The sequence below is a fragment of the Petaurus breviceps genome, unplaced genomic scaffold, assembly GCF_028583685.1.
Source record: "Petaurus breviceps papuanus isolate PSGF00001 unplaced genomic scaffold, PetGlider_PUasm1.0 90925, whole genome shotgun sequence".
NCBI classification, from domain to species: domain Eukaryota; kingdom Metazoa; phylum Chordata; class Mammalia; order Diprotodontia; family Petauridae; genus Petaurus; species Petaurus breviceps.
In genome coordinates, this window is record NW_027187380.1 from 27,420,550 (window position 1) to 27,438,831 (window position 18,282).

The 18,282-nt window shown below is 37.6% G+C and overlaps 1 protein-coding gene across 7 annotated transcripts in view; it reads left to right on the forward strand.

Annotated features, from left to right (window-relative positions):
- The window catches only part of B3GNTL1 (UDP-GlcNAc:betaGal beta-1,3-N-acetylglucosaminyltransferase like 1), a 147,640-nt gene that overhangs the window by 87,484 nt on the left and 41,874 nt on the right, over nt 1-18,282 (forward strand). For all 7 annotated transcript variants that reach the window (XR_011166154.1, XR_011166155.1, XM_069076626.1 and 4 more), the window contains one exon: nt 3,307-3,442. Coding sequence is in view for 5 of the 7 variants with exons in the window: in XM_069076626.1 (XP_068932727.1) it covers nt 3,307-3,442 (136 nt within the window). In the remaining 2 variants the exon portion in view is untranslated. The remainder of the gene's footprint in view (nt 1-3,306; nt 3,443-18,282) is intronic.

Here is an 18,282-nt window from a genome sequence, read left to right on the forward strand (position 1 = left end):
GAAGGAGAGAATATTCCAAGCAGCCAGGAAGAAATAATTTGAATACTGTGGAAACACAATCAGGATAACCCAGGATCTGGCAGCTTCTACACTGAGGGATTGAAGGGCTTGGAATATGATATTCCAGAAGTCAAAGGAGCTGAGATTAAAACCAAGAGTCACCTACCCAGCAAAACTGAGTATCATGTTTCAGGGGAAAATATGGTCAATCAGTGGAATAGACGACTTTCAAGCATTCTTGCTAAAAAATACCAAAGTAGAATAGAAAATTTGACATTCTGATACAAGAAGCAAGAGAAGCATGAGAAGGTAAACAGGGAAAAGAAATCATAAGGAACTTATCAAAGTTGAGCTATTAACATTCCTCCATGGAAAAACAATAATTGTAACTTATGAAACTTTTCTCAGTAGTTGAAGGGAATAGAAATATATGTCTATATATGAGGGTATATGGGCATATGAATACATATGGGAATGTGTGTATATATGTTTACAGGTATATATAGATAGAGGGCACAGGACCAATTTAACAGGGAGGGATGATACTTAAAAGGTGAAATTAAGAGGTGAGAGAAGAATATAATGAGAGGAGATGGGGAGAGACAGAATGGGGTCAACTATCTCATATAGAAGAGGCAAGGGAAAATGGTTACAATGGAGGGGAAGAATAGGAAGGTAAAAGGGAAGGGGTATACCCTATTCCCATTGAATTTGGCTTGAGGAGGGAATGAAATACACACTAAATAGGGTATCTCACCCTCAAGGATAGTAGGGGGGGAAGGAGATGAGAGGGGGGACGATGGAAGTGAGGACAGCCCTGGGGGGGAGGGAAGTTGGAAGCACCCACTTTTGAAAAGGGACAGGATCAAAGTAGAGAATAGAATAAATGGGAGGTGGGATAGGAGGGAGGGAAATATAGTCAGTCTTTTACAATATATCTACTATGTTATTGTTTTGCTTTAGACACACATGTGCAACCTATACTGAACTGCTTATCTTCCCAGTAAGGGTGGGCGTCAGGGGAGGAGGGGAATGAATCTGGAATTCAAAGTTTTAAAATCAAATATTCATAAATATGTATATACATATATATACTATTATTAATACTATTTTACATGTAATTGGAAAATAAGATATACAGGCACTGGGGCATAGAGATCCACTGGAAAAGTCGAAAGGGGTATGGGAGAAAATATGGGAGAGAGCATATTGGAAGAGGGAATATCCTGTGGAACTGCTATTTTGGGGCGGTGGGTAGGGGAAAAACGTGGAGAAAATATGTAACTCAAAATCTGGTGGAAATGAATGATATAAATCAAAATTTAATAAAGCATTTGAAAAATAGAAGAAAAACCTCTGTAATAAAAAAAAGAATTTCTGCTATCTACTTTGTAAGATTTTGCAAATGGGCTTATATTTTGATCAATTTTCCCATTGACTTATTTCTCCGTGACAAATAAGTTGTATTTTGTAAGGTACATCAACTTGTTTGATTCATGTTTGATTTGTAATGGCAATTAATATGTATCTGTACTTTGTATAAAAGTATTATAATCAATGTTAATGACAGTTTTACTGCATTATTCACTTTTAATTATTAACAGCTTTTTTCAGTAGGTAGGGATTAAGTGATTTCAATTTTAAAACATGTTTTCATTCTTATTTTTTTATACTAATTCTGACCTTTGTTATAATTAGTGAATGATCTGTTGGTGCACTGGTTGTTGTTTTAGGGATGGACTCTTTAATGCCAATATGATACCCATAGCAGCTGCTATGAATATGCACATGTATTTATTTCCAGGGGTAGATTCACAAAATATAATAAACTCTCTTCCTCAAAGGCAAAACCAAAATATTTACTTTGAACATCACTAGTAGGATACCTGGAAGCAAGATTTAGCAAGGTACTCATCACTAATCCAGGAAGCAACAACATCTTAAGCATTCTTTCTGTCAGGCCTCCCCACCAAGTTCCCCTAGGCAAGTTCCTCCCTCCACTCTGCTCTGCTTCTTCTGCTCTGTTTCAGTCTCACTCTCTGCTCCTTTGGGCAAGCTCCTCCCACACACTGGGCTCCATGTGACTCAGGCTCCCTATGACTCAGGGCCCAAAGAAGATCACATAGACCTATTAATGGGTGGGGAAGGTCTTCTTATTCCATTAACATTATAGACTCTCATGTCAATTACAACCTTTGCCTTTCACTTAAAATATAATAAATTTCATTTTCATTGTTATTCAATATTTTTCATATTTAGTACCCATCAGTTCATTTCTTGAAGAAAGTTTCCATGACATGGGTTTGTGAGACTCCTGTGTAGTCTATAAGTCTTGGCCTTTCTCATTCCTTATTGTTGGTCCACATTTTGCATATATTTTGCATCATTATCAATGACCATATTTGCTTTGAATCCATTAAATATCAAAATGATTTAATTTGAACCATTTTGTGAAGTTCTTCATAGAATTGTAGTTTATGTGTCAAAATAAATTTTAAAGAAGTAGAAAAAGTGGCCTTTTTCCAAACACTTCTTATCAGTACTGTAATAATAGTACTTTCAGTTTTGGAAAACATTTTGCATATGTTATCTCATTTGATCTGTAATAAAAATGAATGAATATCCCCCAAAATTATTTTTCTTGTTGACTTTGAAAGTATGATAAAACCAAATTCACCAACTCTCTCTCTCTCTCTTTCTCTCTCTCTCTGCCTCTCCCACTCTTCAAGGAGTATCTCTGAGCTATCTTAAGGTTTAAGATGCTATTTCTTTGTTCCTTCTAGTTTCATTAATAGGGAGCATATAATAACTATTGTGATGTAGTTCTTCCAGGACTTTGTGCATTAATTGATCATTGTATATAGATTTCACTTTAAGAGTAACAGTTGCCAAGTTAAAGTTATAGATGATCTAAAAACTGTCATTTTTGCTAATCATAACCTCTTTTTCCACTGAGACAGCACTCTGCCACCATCACTGAAGTAGCAGAAGGGAATTTCATAGGACCCATTTTGTATTTCTTTCTTTTTTAGGGTTTGTCACCACCAAAGAATTCATTTCCAAAGGACCAGTCTCTTGTTGATGAACTTTTACATGCTTGGATAGCTTTATCCTTAGAAAGCAGTGATTTGCTAGCACAGTTTTTAAGAATTCCAGCCCGTCTTCACACTACAGTGAAACTTTAGAGTTGAACTTTTTGGAATTTACCAATAAATTTACCTTATGTTAAATTTCTATATCATGGATTTGGGCATTGGGAGAAACAAGAGTCTGATTAATTTTCTTTTTTTTTTTTTCATATTATAGAAGCACCATCTGGCAACACCGAGTCCAGTTCCTAGAAGAAAGAGCTCTTCAACATTGGACATCATTTACTATCTGGAATGCTGGCAAACAGGGAAGAAAACTCTATAGAAGCTTATCCCTAGTAAATCAGAAAAAGGTAGGGAGGCAAGAAATTGTCCTTATACTCTTTATCATTTTGTTGGAACAGCTATAGTGTGTGTGTGTGTGTATCTGTATGTGTGTGCTTTACCTTTATAAATATGTGTTTTCTACTTTTTCTGTAATTGGTTCAACTTAGTTTAGCAACTGCCTATCTTCCTAGCAATGAAGACAAATTACATTCTGCATTAGTAAGACACAAATATAAATAAGACACTCCCTCCCCTCATGGAACTTATAGTCATCCTTTATTTTAATGCAAAATGGAACATAAAGTGAGACAAACTTGGGGCTCTGTGAGATCTGAAGAAAATTTTGAGGCACATGGGAATGGATTTACATTTAAAAATTTTTTGAGGTAGTACGTCTACTATCTGGAAGCTAAATAATTTTATATTTTATCTTTAATGATGTCTTTTTATACATCACAGTCATGTCTTGATATAGAGAGCTCTAGCCATGAACAGAACCCTCCTTATTAATAGCTATACCAACAGAGACCATGTTTGACAGAATATACAATATTCTTCAGTTGTAGTCTCTCACCTCTCTAGTAAGAAGAGGGAAATTAGTTTTATTATCTATTCTCTAGGACCATAATTGGTTATTGCATTTAATTTTAATTCAGATGCATTTTGGTGCTATTTCCACTTTTGTATTATTTCCATTATTGTATTCATGTATGTTGTTTTCCTGGTCCTACTTTTTTCTCTTTGCCTCAGTTAATAGAAGTCCTCAGGACTTTATGCCTTGAGTGAAATCTAGGTTTGGTAACTCTTAATAGAAAAATTGGAGGAGAAATATCATTAATGAATCTAGTAAATATTCTTTAGCAGCATGCAGTAGAATTTCCTTCAATAAATAAAAACACTGTATAAATAATGCCCAATAAGCTTAATTAATCTTACCACTTAAAGTTGATATTGAGTCAAGTCAACATGTATTCATTAAACACTTACTATGTACCAGGCCTGTGTGCTAAGTGCTGGAGGATACAAAAAGAAAGACAAAAACAATCCTTGCCCTCAGAGTGCCTACAGTCTAATGGGGGAGAAATCATGTAAACAACTATGTTCAAACATAGCACATGCAGGATAAATGGGCTATAATCTCAAAGAAAAGGCACTAACATGAAGGGAAATTAGGAAAGGCTTTTTGTTGAAGGTGAAATTGTAGCTGGCACTTGAAGGAAGCCAGGAGGCAAAAGTGAGGAAGAAGAGAATTCCAGGGATGAGGACAACCAGTGAAAATGGAGGGAATCAAGAGATGGAGTGTTTTGTTTGAGGATCAGTCAAAAGACCGGTGTTACTGGATCACAAAGTCCTTGGTTTGGGGGCAGTAAGATATAATAAAACTGAAAGGTAGAAAGGAGTCACATTATGAGGACTTTAATGCAAAATAGAGGATTTCATATTTGATTTTGAACATAATATGGGACCCCTGCAGATTATTGTGGGTTGGGATAGGGTTCATGTGACATGGTCAGACTTTTGCTTTAGGAAGATAGGAATCATTGCCAAGCTCAGGTCAATTTTCCCATAGCATTCTCTAAAGTAAATGGACCAGAATACCTACCATATTTGCAGCAATACTAAAATTAAAACCCCTGTGAACGTGATGCTGGGAAAGAGCACCACTCCCTCTTTGCCTTGCGTGTCTTGTTTGCACGCGGCGGTTTGCATCTTGTCTCCCTCGCGAGGCTGTGAGCTCCTTGATGGCGGTTGTCTTTTGCTTTTCTTGGTGTTCCCAGCACTTAGCACAGTGTAGGTGCTTATTAAGCACATAGTAGGTGCTTAATAAATGTTTATTGACTAACAACTAATCATGACCTTTCAGGAAATATTCCATTTAAATTAAAAAATGCCAAGTACAAATATAGCCTAATCCATGGGCCTATTAATTGATCGAACAATTGTATGTTCACAGAAAAAAAATTAAGCTAATTCATGTATTTAATAAATTCTCCCTTTATGGGAGTGATATAACATAACCATAACATAAATATTTTGAAGGAGATGTAAACCATGTGATTCATCAAATTTAATGCTCAGGAAAGTTGAATAATTTTTTATTTGTTTGTGATAAGGCACCAATACCCCTCCACCCCCAATTGTTCTGACAACTCACGACTCATAAATTACAGGTTGGGTCCCAAGGGAGGTGGATGTTCTTAGACTCATAGGCACCCTGTGAATATGCACTCCTAAAACTATAGCTTATGAGCACCCGCCAGTAAACTAACCTTTCATATTTAGCCATAGACATAATTAATTCAAAGCAAAAGGGTTGGCATAGTGAGAAGAATAACTACAAAACATTCCTGTCCACATAAACCTACAATTCACTTTGCCACAAATACACAGAATATCTCTGGAAGGAGTGGGCACAAAAAGAATACACAGGTAGAGAGACACACATGTAGAAAAAACAAGTAGCCAAGGCAACTCATACTTCTATCACTGCAGTATCCTGAAGTCCCTTCTTCTCTAGTGTCCTCATGTTGCTTCTCTCCTGGCTGCAGCATTGCTGCTGAGTGAGTTGCTCAGCTGGACTCCTTGTGTCTGCTATCCCATAGCTTAACTCTACTGTTAGGTCTAGTTCTCCTCTTGTATTCCTAATTGGTCCTCTTCTTTGCTGTCAGAGGTCATGCTTCTTACAGGGTGGATCCATGTTTTTATATTTCATTTACACAGGGTTGTAAATTCAGAGTCAATTCAAGTGAGCAAGCATTTATTTAAATGCTACCATGTGTCACACTCTGTGCTAAGGTGTATCAGCAATGCCATATTCACAATGCCTATAGAGATTACAGATATGCTGATATAATTATCCATCACAAAATACGTCAGGTTTGCCATTTGGGGAAATAAACTAGAAAATTTATTAAGATACCAAAAGACTGAGTCCCAAAACCAGAAAGTGAAAGCCATCAGAGTAGTTATGATATTGGCACAGGTAGATAAAGTAGAAAGCATCCACATTCTCAAGCCTTTAAAACAGAACAGGCTACCTCAGGCAAAAGTCCTCCTCTCCCCACTCACAGCAACCACCCAGCGTCCTGGAAGAGTGCTCCCAGCAGCTCCGGCCCCTGGCAGTGCTCAGCCGGAGTCCTAACTCAAAAAAAAAAAAAAAAGGCAACTGCCACCAACTGCCAACCGCAGGACTGTTAGCTCGGCTTTTTTTTTTTTCTTGCTCTGCTATGTCAGCACGTCCATGGGGCATGGGAGATCTTTAAATCCCATAACCCTTACATTCGGCCCCAAGATCTTTCATGTCCCTTACTTGGCAAAAATACAGTAGGAATAACTGGTGTCAACAAAATTTCACAACAATATAACAAGAATAGCACACAATAAACACAAAAAACCATATTTTAGGGTGGGGCTTGAGCACAAGCTCCCCATCATTCCCCCCACCCCGAACAAATGGGGCCCCAAAATCTTGTGGTAAGGGGTGAAGATCTCTTCTTCTATGGCTACTTGCTGCTGAAATCGGATGTAGAGCTGTCCCTGTCCTTAGGGGTCCCATTTGAGAGGTCAGTTCTTAATATGCTTGATGCCAGGTCCAAGGGTGACACATCACAGTTGCAGACAGGGGGTGACATCCAGCTTAAGCTATCAGGCATCTACAGATGGAGGGTACCAAGCCTGTGGAAACAAATCTAACAAACAAGGTGAACAAACAAAAAATCAAGAACAATAACCAGACTATTGTAGCCTCACTCACGGTAGAATAAATGATTTAAGGGTACAATTTTGTAATCATCTTCTCCAGAAAAAACAATAGTTACAGTGTTATCCTTCCCATATGCTATAATCTCTGCAGCCTTTTTAATTCATCCAACTGTTCAGCCACAATCCTGTGACAAATAGTGGGGCTATGTATGTACCCTTGTGGCAAGCGAGTGAAAGTATATTGTCTACCCTGCCAAGTGAAAGCAAAGTGGTCCCATTGTTTAGAGTCTATTGGGATGGTGAAGAAGGCATTTGCCAAGTCAATAACTGCGTACCAAGTCCCATCATATTTCTGGATCCTTTCTATTAAGGTGATGGTATCTGGAACAGCAGCATACAAAGAAGGAGTCACCTTATTCAACTGTCTATAATCCACAGTCATTCTCCACGTCCCATCTGATTTTCTTACTGGCCAGACAGGATTATTCCATCTTGTGGTTGTAGGGACTAACACTCCTGCTTCAACATATTCCTTTATAGTAGTGGCAATTTCATCTTGCCCACCTGGCACACGATACTGTTTTAAAGTAATTACTTCCGACGGTTCAGGTAAAGTGATTGGGTCCATTTTTAGTTTTCCCACTAAAACTGTATTAATTCCTATCTTCCTCACAGCAAATTGGTATCTTCCTTCAGGTAAATTCAGAGTCATGCCTCTCAATACATCTATTCCAATGATGTATTCAGGAATGGGTACAACAACCACAGCATATTCCTTCTTAGGTAACTGCCCAACTTTCATTGTTATTTTAACCTGTCTGGCTGATATTTCAGTGCCTCCTAGACCTGTGATGGTAATAGGAGTTCCATGTTTAAACTTATCAGGGTTTCCATAGATAAGTGTGGCCTCAGCCCCAGTATCAATCAGTGCCCTAGTCACAGTAGTTGATCCATTCTTCCAATATATTGTTAAACCAATATGGGGTCTGCAATCTCTTCTGCATATTTCTTTTATCTGGGCTGGGGCTTGGCCTATCTCCTATTCCCCCTGAAGGTGGGGCAAACTTGGATACAAAGATTCAGATTCAGAAATACCTGCGGGGGTGGTTCCTGCTTCCCTGTTCATTCTAATGCTAAGTACCTTTTCTTGGTACAGCTTATGCAGCTCTTCAGTTGGAATACCATCTATATTCTTCTAAAGTCCACCCCAGCTCTTAATAGAGCAGTAAACAGTTCCCTTCTTGTGGGTCTATTTTGTCTCTGAATCCTCTGGCTGTTTACTCTTCTCTCTCGAGGCAATTTGTCTTTTTCCCATTCCCCTAAATCGCTTAATTGTGAAATCTTATCCAGCACCTCTGAAAGAGGGTGCCCTATTTCTCCAATTAAAAGAGTCAGAATTAGGTGCTTATATGCAGGAGGAGCCGTCTTCACTATGATATTTCTATGAGGAACTCCTAGGGGGGTATCATAATATGCATTTGCATCTCCAATCAGGATAGCAGTTTTCATTACCTCCTCCTTTAGTTTTCTCATACAGTCTCTAAGTGAGTACCAGGGTCTGTCTCCCCTAGGCCACATAGATTCAGTTGGATATTGCTTTTTGCAACCTTCTGCAGCTAAAGCTAGAAGACTCGTTTTGTTATTTCCTCCTTGCATATGGTGATCCCTAAAAGCCTGGTGTACAAAAGGATTCTGACTGATACTTATAAATTTTAAACAGTCCTCATTGTCCAGTGTTATTCCTCCTGCGCCTTCATCAGTGATTCTTACTATCCAAGACACTAAAGACTCCCCCATTCTTTGGGTAAATCTACTCAATATATCAGTGATCTCCTGTTGAGTGAAATCCTCAATTATCTCCCTGGACTCTGTTTTGCCTCGGTGGTTCTCCTGCCTTCTTCTTCGTATGGGGAGAGCTTCTACATTAGGAGACTCCTCATCTAACCTTGTTCCATTCTCCTCACACACATTCTCCTGGAAGCTGTCAGGGCAACTCTGCCCAGCCTGTACAAAAGCTGCATGCACATTCCTTCTGCTAGTTTTTTGCTTCCTTTTAGCTACATGAACAGTAGCTTGCTCCTGGACCACATGAGTCCCTCCAGTTTGCTCTTCTGAGTGCTGTGACACAGAAGAATCCTCAGGCAAACCAGCTGACTCCCTAGCCATCCTAGCTCTTTCCTTCAGCAGCTTATCCCTACTTTTACACATAAGGCGATAACTTGTTAGCAGCACCCAGCCTCTCCTGCACACTCCTGCCAGTTCTTTGCCTGGTTCTATGGGTATTGCTTTCAAACATCTTTCCAAATCTCCAGGTTCTCCCTCTTTTAGCCTTGGTTCCCAGTTTTCACAGGGCCCTGTGCTTTTAGCCCATTCTCTGGCTAGAGAGGAATAAGGCAAATCCTCCCAACCAGGAATAGCCATTTCTCCCTCTAAAGCCCCACTGCTTCCAAATAGAGGCCTGACATTTTGTGATCCCATCCTGGTCGCCAAATGTATCAGCAATGCCATATTCACAATGCCTATAGAGATTACAAATATGCTGATATAATTATCCATCACAAAATACGTCAGGTTTGCCATTTGGGGAAATAAACTAGAAAATTTATTAAGATACCAAAAGACTGAGTCCCAAAACCAGAAAGTGAAAGCCATCAGAGTAGTTATGATATTGGCACAGGTAGATAAAGTAGAAAGCACCCACATTCTCAAGCCTTTAAAACAGAACAGGCTACCTCAGGCAAAGGTCCTCCTCTCCCCACTCACAGCAACCACCCAGCGTCCTGGAAGAGTGCTCCCAGCAGCTCCGGCCCCTGGCAGTGCTCAGCCGGAGTCCTAACTCAAAAAAAAAAAAAAAAAGGCAACAGCCCCCAACTGCCAACCGCAGGACCGTTAGCTCGGCTTTTTTTTTTTTCTTGCTCTGCTGTGTCAGCACGTCCATGGGGCATGGGAGATCTTTAAATCCCATAACCCTTACATCATTAAAATATAGAAATAAAGGCAAAAATAGCCCTGACTGGGAAAATGGTATTGCCCTCGACAGTAATAGGGAATTTAGGAAGAAGAGAGGTTTTGAGAATAAATATAACGAATTTACTTTTGGTGTTGAGTTTAAGATAAGACATCCAGCTGATGACCAAGAGATAGTGGAAGATGTAAGATTAGAAGTTAGGAGAGAAGTTAAACTGGATAAAAAAAATTGTGAATAATCTGTATAAGAATGAGAATTGAATCCATAGGAGTTAATGAGATCACTAAACAAAATGGTATAAAGGGAGTAGAGAAGAGGGCCTAGGACAGTGCCTTGGGGTATATCCCTATTTAGTGAACATGACTTGGATGAAGATTCAGCAAAGGAGATTTACAACACGTAGTCAGACAAGAGGCGAGATCCATGTTGGGAAAACCTGAAGAGAATAGAGTGAGATTTTTAAGGACGAGTAGAACTGACAAGTGCCAATTTAATCAAAAAGATTAAAAAATAAAGTCTATTTAAAAAATAGCCTAAGAAAAGAGATCAATGAGAGATAGTTTAAGAATTATCACTTAGGGGCAGAGCCAAGATGGCAGAGTAGATGCAGCAACTCAGCTGAACTTTCCCAACATTTCCCTCCAGATAATTTTAAAATACAAATCAAATTCTAAAGGGGCATAGTCAGTAAAAGCACAGGACACATATTTTTCCAGCCCAGGACAATTTAGGAGGTCTGCAAACTAACCTGGGGCATATGCAGAGGCAGCACTAGCTGTGGGCCTTCAAGGTAGCTGCAACAGCAGCAGCATTGGGATCTTTCAGTGTATAGACAAAAAGAAAATTGGACAACTGGTAACTAGGAGACTACAGGGAGCCCCTCTATTAGCACTGGGTATTCACAGCGCACTGTTGGCAACTCCTTTGCCCATATGCAATTCCAAGTCACAGTTCCAGGCAAGGGAAGAGGGCTTGCAGTTGCAAAGGAGCAGGGCCCTGGTTGCGATTCTAGGGTAGAATAGAGCACTAGTGCTTGTGGCTGCAGAAGAGCAGGGGACTCCTGGATAAAGACCAGAGCACAGATCAGGAGACCACACCTGTCCCCAGATCACACCAGAAGCACCAAAAACTTACAAACCATTAGAAATAGCTATGAAAACAAGTAGTGAATAAAGGCCTAAAACTTGGGACAGTCTCCCACACAGCTCCCTAGAAGGCAAGCTTTTTAAACACAAAGTTTAAAATCAAGAAATAGGCTGGAAAAATGAATAGAAAACAACCTGACCATAAAAAAGCTACTCTGGTGCCAGGATACAAACTCAGAAAAAGACAACTATGTAAAAACAGCTGCAGGCAAAGAGTCTTAAAGCAAAATGCAAATTGAATATAAGCCCAACAAGAATTCCTGGAAGAGCCAAAGAAAGGACCAAAATAAAATGATTTGGAAAGTCAAATGAGAGTAATAGAGGAAAAATGGGGGGGGGGGGGAGCGCGGAATGAGCAATCCAAGAAAATTGTGAAAAGAGAATTAACAGCTTCATAAAAGAGGCACACACACACACACACAAATACTGAAGAAAATACTTTAAAAAACAGAATTGGCCAAATGGCAAAAAAGGCACAAAACCTCACTAAAGAAAAATTCTTTAAAAAGTAGAATTGCCCAAATGGAAAAAATGGAGGTACAGAAGCTCACTGAATAAAATCATATCTTAGAGTTGAGAAAGTGGAAGCTAACACCTCCATGGAATATCAAGAAATATTAAAACAGTCAAGTAAATGAGAAAAGAAATCAAAGAAAATATGAAGTATCCCCTTGGAAAAGCAACTAACCTGGAAAATAGATTGAGTAGAGATAATTAAGGATTATTGGGTTACCTGAAAGCCATGATTAAAGAAATAGTCCAAGACATCATATTTCAAGAAATTGGAAAGGAAAACTGCCCCAGTGTCTTAGAACTAGAGGGTAAAATAGAAATTGAAAGAAGGCACTGATGACCTTCTGAAAGAACTCTTAAAATGAAAACTGCCAGGAATATTATAGCCAAATTCCAGTGTTCCAGGTCAAGGAGAAAATAGAGCAAATAGCTAGAAAGAGACCATTCAAATATTTTGGAGCTACAGCCAAGATTACACAATATCTAGAAGCCACCATATTAAAGGAGCAGGGGGCTTGGAATATGATATTCAGAAAGGGAAAGGAGCTAGAGTTTCAACCAAAAATAACTTATCTAGCAAAACTTGAGTATAATCTTTCAGGGGGGAAAGTAAATATTTAATGAAATAGTGGACTTTCAAGCATTGATGATAAAATGACCAGAGCAGAATTGAAAATTTGACATTCAAACACAAGCCTCAAGAGACTCATAAAAAGGTAAACATGAAAGAGAAATCTTATGGGACTTAATAAAGTTAAAGTTTTTACATTCCTTTGTGGGAAGATGATACATATAACTCCTAAGAACTTTGTCATTATTAGGGCATTTAGAAGGCGTCTGTATAGTTAGAGGACATGGATATGAGTCATTTTTGTTGGGATGTTCTAAAAAAACGGATTGGTGATTAAAAAGGGAAGTACTAGAAGAAGGGGAAAAGAGAAGAAGAATGGGGAACATTATCTCACATAAAAGAGGCATGCAATAAAAAGCATTTACAGTAGAGGGGGAAATGATAATGGGGTGGAGGTAGGCAAATCTTGAATCTCTTTCATCTGAACTGGTTCAGATAGGGAAGAATAAACATATGCATATATACGTACATATTAACAACACGGTGTGCATATTGGTAATATACTTATATACATATATTTTTATGTGTATACATGTGTCTATATATACACCTATATAAATATCTACATATATATGCATAGACACCTACTCAGTTGGGTATTAAAATATATCTTATCCAATAGGGAAGTAGGAGGGGAAGGGAATAAGAGAAAAGGGGTTTGGGGATAAAAGGAAGGACAGACTAAGAGAAGTAAAACAGTTCTGAAAGGGACAGGATGGAGAAGGATAAATACAAGAAAATATGATGGAGTTAAATGCATAGTAATGATAATTATGAATATGAATGAATAATGAAGTCACTCATAAAATGGAAGAGGATAGCAGAATGGATTAGAAACCAGAATCCAACATTATGTTTATGAAAAACACTTGAAATGAAAAGACACACACACACACACACACACACACAGTTAAAATAAGGGGCTGGAGCAGAATCTGTTATGCGTAAGCCAAAGTAAAAATGGCAGTCATGATCTCAGACAAAGCAAAAACAAAAATAAACTTCATTAAAAGGGATAATAAGGTAGACACCAAAGGTGGATAAGCAGTCCTAAAAAAGTGCTCCACACACCAGAGATGTGAGTCCTCCCTGAATACCCCCTACACCCCAATACTATATACACTACTTGAAAAAAAATAGGTAGAGTCCTACCAAATTCCTTTTAGACACAGATATAGTTTTGATACCTAAAGCAGGGAGAGCAAAAAACAGAGAAAGAAAACTACAGGTACTTTCCCAAGTGAATATTGGTGCAAAATTTTTAAATAAAATACTAACAAGGAGATTACAATATATCACAATGATCATACACTGTGACGAGGTGGGATTTATATTAAGAATGCAGGGCTTGGGTGGCTAGGTGGCACAGTAAATAGAGCACTGGCCCTGGAGTCAGGAGGACCTGAGTTCAAATCCAGCCTCAGACACTTACTTAACACAAAAACTAGCCATGTGACCTTGGGCAAGTATTTAACCCCAATTGCCCTCCAAAAAAAAAAAGACTGCAGGGCTGGTTTAATATTAGGAAACCTATAACTAATCAACCATATCTATAACAAAAACAACAAAAATTCTATGAATATATCAATAGATGTAGAAAAGGCTTTTGACAAAGTACACCTATTCCTATTAAAAATATAGAAATGCAGCAACATATCACATAAATTATACACTCTACATCATGCATGTTAATACCGAGAATGCATGATACCATAAACATAATTGACCATATTAGTAATAAGAACAAAAATAATTTTTGTTGTTTAGTTGTTTCTGTTGTGTCCAACTCTTCATAACCCTTTTTGGGTGTTTTTTTGGGGGGGTTTTATTGGCAAAGATATTGGAGTTTCCTTTTCCATTTCCTTCTCCAGCTCATTTTACAGATGAGGAAACTGAGGCAAGCAGGTTATATAACTTGCCCACAGTTACACAGCTAGTGTCCGAGATCAGATTTGAACTCAGGTACTCCCTGTTCCAGGGCCAGCACTTTATCCACTGATTCACCACCTAGCTACTAGCATATTAAATAGTATATATCTAAATATATCTAAAACCAAGAATTATGGGGATAAAGTAAAGTCCTTTCCAATAAGATCAGAGGTGAAGCAAAGATGTTCATTGTTATTACTTCTCTATGACATACTGGTAAAAATGCTAACTATGGTAATAAAATATGAAAAACAGATTGAGGAAATAAACGTAGATAAAGATGAAACTATTTCTTTTTTGCAAATGATAGACTATCATACTTAGAACACCCTAGAGAGTCAACTAAAAAATCAATTGAAACAAATTTTTTTCAAATCTCACCCATTGCACTTACTACCTTTATTTTTTTTAAATTTTATTTTAGACTCAAATGCCAGAACACAAATACAGAATAGAGAAAAGAAACAAAAACATCCATAAACTTAAATATTGAAACTTAAATATAAAGTAAAGGGGAAAAAGCATGTTGTGTGCATAGCAGAACATAAGAGAGGATTCAAAATATGTAACAATAAATTTTCATTTCAAGAAAGCCTGTATGATGAATAATACATGTTGTGTTGAGAATTGTCCATCTTTTCTTTGCTTCCTTATGAGTTTTCTTTTATTCTCTGCTGTGTGCTTTTTTCCCTTGTTCTTTTTTTCCCTCCTCCCACTTCCCCCCCTCCCCCGAAGGCAACAATAAAGTTTAGATTTGTTTCTCTATAGCTATAGATATACATACACATATACACATATGCATACATATATACATATGTACTTTCCCAAACATTTTACTCCTGATCTTTTTTTTGTTTGTTCATATCTCTTGTTTCCTATCCCTCCTGCCTCCTCTATTTCTACTTTACGTTCCTATTACTTGCCTCCCCCACCTCTAAGGATACCTCCCCTATCTTCCCATTCCCATAAATCTAAACACCTTTCCATACCCCACTTTTACCTTATTCCCTCATTCTCCTCTCTAAAGATTCCTCCCTTGTCTGCTCCCCTTTCCCTATGCCCCTACCATTTTATTTCTTCTGAATTTATAAGACATTTATACTCTTCTAAATATATGTATATATACATATATATTGTATATTCCATCTTAAACCAATTCCCGATGAAAGTAGGTTACCAGCTCTACTAGCCCTCTTCTCCCTTCTAATTTCTCTGTATCGATTCTTCCTCTTGCACCTTATTTATATGAAAAAAATTCTCTTTTTAGCTGTTCCTAAATGGTTTTACTTTTTAAAATTTATATCATACCCAGGTTTGCCCCCAATCTTTTTTATGAGCTATCCAGTTATTAATAAGAATCTTAGATATACATTTTACATATATAAAAAATAAACACTCTGTCCTTATGAATCCTTTATAATTAGTCTTTGGTATGTACCTTATATTTCTCTTGGTTCTGGTATGTTGAATTTTCTATTAAGTTCAGGATTTTTTTTAATAAAGTCTTGAAAGTCTGAGAGTTTATCACATGTCCATTTTTTTTCATTCAGGATAATACTTAACTTTGCAGGGTATGATATTTTCTGCTGGAGCCCCAGGTCTTTTGCTCTTTGATATATTGTGTTCCAAGAACTGCGGCCCTTTAATGTCTCTTCTGCTAGGTCTTGTATGATTCTAATTGTGGCACTGCCATATTTAAATTGTTTTAATCTTGCTGCATTTAATATTTTATCCTTAAGCTGGGAGTTTCAGAATTTGACTATGATATTCCTATGAGTTTTCCTCATAAAATCTCTTTTAAGTAGTGATTAATAAATTTTTTCTATTTCTATTTTCCACTCTTATTCTAATGCTTCAGGATAATTTTCTTTAATTATTTCTTGTATAATCTTATCAAGATTCTTTTTTTGATCATAACTTTCAGTTAGGCTGATTATTTTTGTTTTCTCTTCTTGATCTATTCTCCAAATTTTTTGTTTTTCTTATAAGTTTTTTCACTTTCTCTTCTATTTTTTTAGTATTCACATTTTGGTTAATTATTTCTTGTCCTCTTACAATTTTGCTGGCTTCACTTTGCTTAATTCTAGTTTTCAAGTGTCATTTTAAAGTCTTTTTTTAAGATCTTCTGTGAATTCTTTTTGGGTAGGTGATCCTTAGATATTACTCTTTGGTGGTTTCTCTGCTTCAGTATCCTCCTCTGAAGATGAACCTTGGTCATCTCTATTCCCATAGTAACTTTCTATGGTTGGATTCTTTCTCCTTTGTCTGTGTATTTTTTGTGGTAATAGTTTTAATTTTTGTAAACACCTCTAGCTCTGTAGTGTGGAAAAGTGTGCCTCTTGCCCCAGATCTTTAGTTCTTCCCTCTAGCCTGGAACCAAAACCAAACCTCCATCTTCCTGTAAGTGCCTGTAGCTAGGGACTTTCTTCCTCACTGCTTCTGTACTCACCAGGTGTGTTGCTGGTTTCTTCTCTCCCCCACTGCTTTTTGCTGCACAGCTGGGTCTGGTGTTCCTAATCAGCAGAAGTTCCCTCAGTCTTTCGGAATTCAAATGCCCAATTCCCCTCACTGTTCCAGAGGTGGGGGGGTGGTAAAAGATTCTGTGGCTAGGACTGAGGCAGCCTCTCAAACAAACCAGCCCCAGGGCTTGCCACTTGTTAGAATGAAACCTCTAGCCTGGGTGTCCTCTTTATAGGAATCAAACCTCTTCCTCAGATTTTTCTTCCCCTCTTCTCAGATTGTCCCAGGAAGACCCTGGTTGTGCCCTTATTCTTATTCATCTCCACTCACACTGTTTACCCTAAGGTGCTATTTTAACTCTTTCATGGGGGAAAATCTTGACAGCTCGGAATTTTTTGACCTATTCTGCCATCTTCCCAAGAATCCTCTCTCTGAAACAAAAATTTAAACAAAATTGCAGGATATAAAATAAAAATAAACAAATTATCAGCACCTTAGTCTGATGTCAGTGAGGAAAAGGGGTAGAAAAAGAAATTTCATATTTGGTAGACTACCTCCCATGAAACAAAAATGATAGAAATACACCTACAAAATACTTTATAGACATAACAGCAGACCTAAATAATTGGAGAAATATTAATTGCTCATACATAGTTTGAGCCAATATAATAAAAATGTCAAGACTACCTAAATCAATTTATTTTTTAGTGCCATACAAATCAAACTACCAAAAGATCACTTTATATAACTAAAAAAAGTAATGAAATTCTCATGAAGGAAAAAAACTTATGTCTCTGCATATAGTGGGCACTTCATTCCTTAAATGACTTAAATTAAAGCCAACCTTTGAGTCAGGAAGACGGGTACAAGTTATTCCTTTGTCATATACTGGCTATGTGACCCTGGCCACATTGTCTAACCTTACAGTCTCCACTAAGATGAAATTGCATAACGGGTACTGATTTGCATTTATTGGAATCATTTCCTGTACCAATGAAATGAGAAATTGGGTTCCTTCCTAACCCTACACCTCTCCCCCGAAAGTATTAATGCACAAGGTTTAAGCAACAAAGTTTTGCTGGGGAGGACATTCCCTTCTTCCATTCAGGGAATAGTAAAAGCCAATTCCTCATAGACCATACCTATTTCTTCTCATTTGGTAGGTTTTGCCAGAAGCCTTCTTTTTGACCACTACCTTCTTCTGCTCACTTCCTTTTCTCACACTGGGGAACTGAGAGATTGAAAGTGAAGATTACCTTGCCTTTGGTTAAAGCAACCCAAGCTATAGCAGATAAAGATAATACATTACAATTTTTAGCCCAGGGTGAATGTTACCTGAATCTATATGGATTCTTTTCTCTACAATACAGATTATTAAATTATGAAAACAGCATTCATAACCAGAGTGATCTGTGGTCACCAGACCAGAGGTTTTCCCCAACCTACTAAATTCTGTTTCAAACACAACATTCTGTTAATTAACTGGTCATTTTTATTAGCTATTCTCCATGCCTGTTC